Below are 7,220 nucleotides of genomic sequence, written 5' to 3' on the forward strand. Positions count from 1 at the left end.
CCAATAGGATAAGGTGAGTAGATTTCAGAGAGGTGGAGTTGAAATGGGTCAATCGCCGCGTTGACCATTTTCAAAAGAATTAATTTGATCTAAATCTTCTTCTTTTTTTCAACTGTTTCAACTTTCAGCATGATCGCAGATGTTTAAAAAGACAGGTGCCATTAAAAACACTCAATTATTTTGCCGATTTCAATGTAAAACTTCAAATCTAAAAATGCATTTTCCTATCTAAAAAATCGTTTAACCTAAAAACTCACATCTAGAATTTTTTTCAACTGTTTCAACTTTCAGCATGATCGCAGATGTTTAAAAAAGACAGGTGCCATTAAAAAACACTGAATTATTTTGCTGAATACAATGTAAAACTTCAAATCTAAAAATGCATTTGCCTATCTAAAAAAATCGTTTAACCTAAAATCTCACATCTAGAATCCACTGTCATTTAAGAGTCTGCACGTGTATGGGATTGGTGATTTTCTTGTATCTCTCACAGTTTTGCATGCTGGAGTGTCCAGGTCGTCTCCATTCCTTGTTTGGCGACCAGAGATCTCTTCTGTTTCTTTTGGAACTAACTGCATGTATGTGTGTTTGCGTAGAACAACGGACTCACTCGCTAGCTTTCGCCGTGGACTGAAGACTCAGCTTTTCAGACTCCACCTAAACCCTTAGCACCACTGAAAAATCAATGACCATACATGAAGCTAGTTAGCATTAGTTTTTTAGGTTTTTAGAACTTTTTTTTTTCTTTACTGATTATATTGTGTTTTTTCTTGATAGATATCCATTTGCATTTGTTATATTGCTGTTGATGTACTGACATATTTATTATTGTGATGTTTTATCTGCTTATTGTAAGTCGCTTTGGATTAAAAGCGTCTGCTAAATGCCTAAACTGTAAACTGTAAACTGTGTACCATTATGTGATCCTCTCTCTCTACGGCACAGCTACAGAATGACCGTGAAAGGCATCTACTCCCTGGCTGCGGCTCTTCTGTTGCTGGTTATTGTCCAGGGTAGCTGGCAGGTTCCCGTACTGGAGACAGACAGCAATTCAAGGTACGGTCAAAGGCTATACAGAGACGCGGCAACCAGGGGTGCCGCACCAAATTCTGGGCCCTAGGGGTACAAGGATTCACTCCCATTTTGTGCTTTAACTATTGAAAAAATAGCAGATATACAAGCTCACAGCGCGGCACCGAGTGCCGCGCTGCAAGCTTGTAGATCTGCTATTTTTGAAAAATCTTGAAAATTTCTGAATATTTTGAATCTGAATATTTCAAATCCTTCTAAGGTTTTTGGAAAAACCTAAGTTTCTATGTCAGTGGTGCTCAAATCTTTTCATGTGAAGGACCCCCAAAATGATATGTATTTGGCCACGGGCCCCCATCTCAAAATATTTAGTCCCAGCCTCCCAGGGAGGGACCACCCAGAATCAACATTTGAGTTACAAATGTTGCCATAAAAAGTACATATATTCAGAAGATTTTCACACATTTTCACGACTTTTCAAAAATAGCAGATCTATACGAGCTCGCAGCGCGGCACTCGGTGCCGCGCTGTGAGCTTGTATATCTGCTATTTTTCAATAGCTAAAGACAGGCCCCTCCACCTTGGGCCCTAGTAACTCAGTCACACTTGTGATGCCCCTGCCGGCAACAGATTACATGGTGGTGACATTGTGACATATATGGTGACATAATGGTGATGAGATGGTGGTGACTGATGCTGCTAACCCTTACTAGTTGGCATCCGTATTTTGAGGCATTTCATAGGCATGTCATTATAGGTGAATATTTTATTAATAGATACATTCAAACATGTCAAAACTCAAAACCATCTATATTTGGCGCTAGAAGAGGGCCATGTGAGAAATCAGGGGCGGAGGTTGTGGTTTGCCAGCCAAGGAGTGTGTGTGCAAAGTTTGGCATGGATAGGGGCAACGGTGCCGGAGATAAGAGTAGGGCCAAAAGTGTGACATGACGGACATACTGACGGAGGGACTGACTGACTGACACTGCCGGTGGAAGTTTTCCTTTTAACTGTGCGACCTGACGGTCGCAATGACTCTTAGAAAGGAGGCACTGAGTTGGGCAAAATGCTACTGGCGCCACAAAACTCAGCACTTCACAGCTACCCATGTTTGTATATTTCAACTAGGGTTGTTCGATGTGGCCTAAAAATAAAATCTCTATTTATTTCTCAGAAAAGTCGATTTTCGAATCCGATTTCGATTTTTTGGTAAAAGAATAATACATTGTTTCAACTATGTTGTTTTCATTTAAAAAATGCAAGGACATGAATTTTTTTTATTATTGTTTTATTTTTTTATTTTTTTATATAGCCAAATAGCAAAATCTAATGTTGTGAGCCCTGCCCAGTCTGACGTGCGCTGCACGTGCATCAAAGAAATTACACATCAGAGATAAAGTAGTATTAATTTGGGGTTGGACCTTGTCGTCCTGCTTTAGGAGGACCGGGCTGTGCACTTTTTGCCCCGTGCAAGGCTCCAATGAGTAAGAATTACCCTAATTAAAGTGAAAATCGATTTTACGATTTCTTATTTTTTAAATCGTCCAAAGGAAAAAATCCCGATTTCGATTAAAAATCGATTAATCAGAAAACCCTAATTTCAACCTGCAAATTAAATTAAAATGCTTGCTCAGGCTGAGACCATGTCGGGTCTCTGATCCATATGTGAAGTGTCGATCTTGAGACATCTTGTTGTGATTTGGCACTATAATGAAATGTAACTGAATTGAAATGGAATGTAAGCAATATTTCTAGGTACAGTAGGCTCAGTGGGAGTGTAGGCAGAGAAGTAACATGTGAGCAAAAATAGCATAGACAACTCAGCAAGGGATAAAATGAGATAAAAATCGATAGAAATTGAATGACAAAAAAAGCAAGAGAGAAAATGTAAATCAAATGTGCACCAGGTCATAAAATATTGATCAGCACACTAGTTCTAACACTTTAGCAGTCTTGAGTTCATTAATAGGCCTAGAATTATTGAATGCTTTAACTATTGAAAAATAGCAGATCTACAAGCTCACAGCGCGGAACCAAGTGCTGCGCTGCGAGCTTGTAAATCTGCTATTTTTGAAAAAGTCGTGAAAATGTGGGCAAATCTTTGAATATATGTATTTTGCGAACGTTTGTAACTCACATTTTGCTTATGGGGGGTCCCTGGAACTAGATATTTTGAGAACCACTGACATAGAAACATAGTCTTAGGACAAGTGGGAGTTTATTCCAAGCTGTCAGTCCGTAGAAGCCCTGGAACTAAATATTGTCGGTCCGTAGGGTCCCTGGAACTAAATATTTTGAGAACCACTGACATAGAAATATACTTAGGAGTTAGTAGTCTTAGGAGTAGTGGGAGTTTATTCCAAGCTGTCGGTCCGTAGAAGCAGAAATCGCCGATTCGCCGTCCATAGCGCTCTATGGACGGGCCCTATTCACAAAAAACGGATCCAGATCTTCCAAAACGGAAATGGGGGGGCGGGACAACGACGCCTGTATCCTGTCTGCCGAAATCCCATCCGGTTTAATGTTACACAACACCCACGCTGGGCTCAATCGGTTTCGCTTTGGGAAATGGCAGGCTGTTTACCGTCGTAGCTTACCGTGACTGGATCGTATTGTGAATGGAATCGGTGAACCATCGCGCAATGGATTCGCGCGCGCGCCCACGTTAAAGGTAGGCAAAATCCTGGCGGTGTGGACCCTCAGAAGGGGTCTTAAAATGGGGGTAAATTAAGTTGTTAAAAGGTTTAAAACTATGTTTTGTGTGCTACCTGTTGCAGTCTAGAGTCTGTGGTGGAGGAGCCCCGGGTGACGTCAGACATGAAGAGACACTCAGAGGGGACGTTCTCAAACGATTACAGCAAATACCTGGAGGACAGGAGGGCCCAGGAGTTTGTTCGATGGCTGATGAACAACAAGAGGAGTGGGTAAGTGGAGTTATGAAAGACAACACATCACAGAATGACCAATGGTACACGAATAGGCCAAGTTATCAGAATTGTATTAGGTGTCGAGGAGAGAATTGTCACATTTTTGACTAAAGACATTTTTGGAGTTATATTCAAGCATGCCATTTTTGAAGCGGTGAAAGCCGCTTCCAAGGTGTGGCTTTGTCTGTCCCTACATGTCCCCCCCATCTGAATGGTCAATTTTGTCTGTCCCGTACATGTCCCGTGCATGCTTGACCAATTGAGGATTGGAGGATTGGTCAAGCTTCACATGCCAATTTGGCATTCATTCAGAATTCATAAAAATATAGAACTAAATCACGTAGAAAGTATAGATCTAGAACACAGAATGTATATATCTAGAACACAGATTTCATAGCTCTCTCTCTCTCTCTCTCTCTCTCTCTCTCTCTCTCTCTCTCTCTCTCTCTCTCTCTCTCTCTCTCTGAATAATAAGGCTCAGAAAAGTGAGTTCATTTTCCTCTGGACTAACGCATCATCATCCAGGGGAGGATGTGGTTGTAGGGGAGGGTGTATCACCTTTGATGTTACTTTCCACTGTGTTTGTATCGTTCCAATGCACCATTTACCATTTACTGTACCAGTTCAGTTGCTGCGTTCACCCTCACCTCCAACCACCTCCTCCCCTGGATGATGAGGATGCGTACGTCCAGAGACGAATGAACCCACTTTTCTGAGCCTATATTCCAAAAACTACAGATTACAGAAAAACCACTGAATGTTGAACGTTAATTTTTTGGAGGTGTAATTGAGGTTAGGAAACATGGAAAAAAAAGCCACAATGACATTTTTTAATGTCATGACTCCTTTAACACACATGTCCTTTTGCAGTGCTGCGGAGAAGCGCCACGCGGATGGGACCTTCACCAGCGACGCGAGCTCGTTTCTGCAGGACAAGGCGGTCCAGGACTTCGTGGCCTTGCTCAAGGCCGGACAAGTGAAACGAGAGTAGGCACTCCCTCCCTCCCTCCCGCCGTCCTTCCCTCCTTCTCACCGAAAACTACCTGATCAGTATATCCTCCTCCCCACGTATCACTGACAACCAGATGAAGAGAGAGGCTGAGAGAGAGAAACTTCTAGTCTGTCCCCATGCATCTTCTCCAATCCTTCCCCAAGGCTTGTGTTGATGTTCAAATAAATCAGCTGAACCTTTTGCACTGCGTTGATTGATCTTATGCTCACACTGAATCAGGGGTGTCGCACCAAATTCTGGGCCCTGGGTGCTTTAACTATTGAAAAATAGCAGATCTACAAGCTTGCTGCGAGCTTGTAGATTTGTTATTTTTAAAAAATCTTGAAAATGTGTGCAAGTCTTTGAATATTTCAAATCATTTTTTTTTTTTTTTTTTTTAACCTATATGTTTCTATGTCAGTGGTGCTCAAACCTTTTCATGTGAAGGACCCCCAAAATGATATGTATTTGGCCCACGGACCCCCATCTCAAAATATTATTATAATTAGTACAAATGTGCTTAAATGCTTAAAAAATACATTTGCACACATTTTCACAACTTTACAAAAATAGCAGATCTACAAGCTCACAGCTGTGAGCTTGTATATCTGCTATTTTTCAATAGCTAAAGAATAAAATAATTAAGGCCCCTCCACCTTGGGCCCTAGTAACTCAGTCCCACTTTCCCCCCCCCTTGGGACGCGCCTGCTTATGCTCTGAAAGGATGATTGGTTGGGTCTGTGCTCACCGCCACTCATGATTATTATTCACACCTGTACATGGTCAAACAACCCATGGTGATATGATATCTGGTGCACAATACGTGGCTTCAATGGACCCTTTTTATAGCAGACATTTTGGCAGGCAAACGCAGCTGAAAGTATAACAACATTCAACTGTGTTTCATTTAGGTGTTTCTGCATGACAGTTAACTGTGCAGGAACACCTAACACACCTATCATGTTATTAGCTCGATTTCTCAGCCCCTACCAGCGCTCAACTTGAGTCAAAATAAACAAAACTACTTCGCTACTCACCAAACCAAAGGTAGTTTTGCGTTGTTGAAAGTCTATTCACCGCGGTGGTGAACCTCTCAGCACACCACCCACTCTGTAAAATACACTATTTTTGGCATGAAATAAAGTGCATCGAACTCGACCGCCGCTTATTTCCAGGTTGTGAACCATTGTGTCTGCGGTGGCCGCTGGGTGGCTCGAGGTGGGTGTGTTTTATTTCATGACAAAAATAATGTATTTTACAGAGTGGGTGGGGTGCCGAGAGGTTTCCCACCACGGAGAATAGACTTTCAACAACGCAAAAATACCTTTGGTTTGGTGAGTAGTGAAGTAGTTTAGTTTAGCGCTCGTAGGGGCTGAGAAATCGCGGTCTAGTCAGAGCGTCAGTGGAGCTGATGCTCTGGACCAGAGCTAGTATGTTATCAACTTAAGCTTTAAGCCCAATTTATACTTTCTCGTCACAGACTGATAATAGCAGCTCTATAAGCTCACAATGTGAAGCCAGTATAAGATTGCACACATTAGTGCTAAAAAGTTCTATTATACACCATTATATAGTTCAGAAAGACAAAATGATCAACGTCTCGGTGATGCCGACTACACTACATAGGCTATTGACAATCGGAATTTCTATCGATTGATTAGGCTGTGCGTTATGTACTTAATTGATTAGGGTGTGTCTTGTGTGCGTCATCATTGATCGTCAGGGTGTGTTTGTGGTGTGTTTTACCTATAATCCAGGTCGGACGTGACGGACGGGAGGCGTGACGTGACGGACAGGAGGCGCGAGGCACTCAGCCAGAAGAGACAGGTGGACGGAACCTTCACCAGTGACGTCAACAAGGTGTTAGACTCCATGGCAGCCAAAGAATATTTACTGTGGGTCATGTCCAACCCCTCAGGGGAAAGGTAAGCCAGGTGACAGCATTAACATCATCACCATGCATTTCAATTTACAATGGCTAAAAGTTGAAGACAAAATTACTGCTGCAATAATATTCTCAACATGGAAGGTCTTACAATCCAAATCACCATTATTTAGGTACAGTCCGCTAAAAAACTATTTGGAGTCATATACATATGCCACTAGACAGGCAACACAAGGCTGGTTTTCACTTCCCAAACCAGACACAAACTATTTGAAGCGTACAGTAGAATACAGAGAAATGGAAACTCGTAATACTTTGCCACTGCCAATGACCAAACTGACACAGAAATCACTGTTCAAACAGACAATAAAGAAACACCTGGGAAAAT

General features: G+C 41.9%; 1 protein-coding gene across 1 annotated transcript; it reads left to right on the forward strand.

The window, feature by feature from the left end:
- Window positions 1-952: 952 nt before the first annotated feature.
- LOC308280281 (glucagon-1-like) lies at window positions 953-6,876 on the forward strand (the record flags this gene model as incomplete). The annotated part of the gene is made up of 4 exons (XM_080720541.1): window positions 953-1,056; window positions 3,807-3,953; window positions 4,827-4,943; window positions 6,705-6,876. The coding sequence occupies 4 exons, from the start codon at window positions 953-955 to the stop codon at window positions 6,874-6,876; spliced, it is 540 nt and encodes a 179-aa protein (XP_080576667.1).
- Window positions 6,877-7,220: the final 344 nt, after the last annotated feature.

The sequence above is a fragment of the Nannobrachium achirus genome, assembly GCF_963921795.1.
Source record: "Nannobrachium achirus genome assembly, chromosome: 24".
Lineage (NCBI taxonomy): Eukaryota > Metazoa > Chordata > Actinopteri > Myctophiformes > Myctophidae > Nannobrachium > Nannobrachium achirus.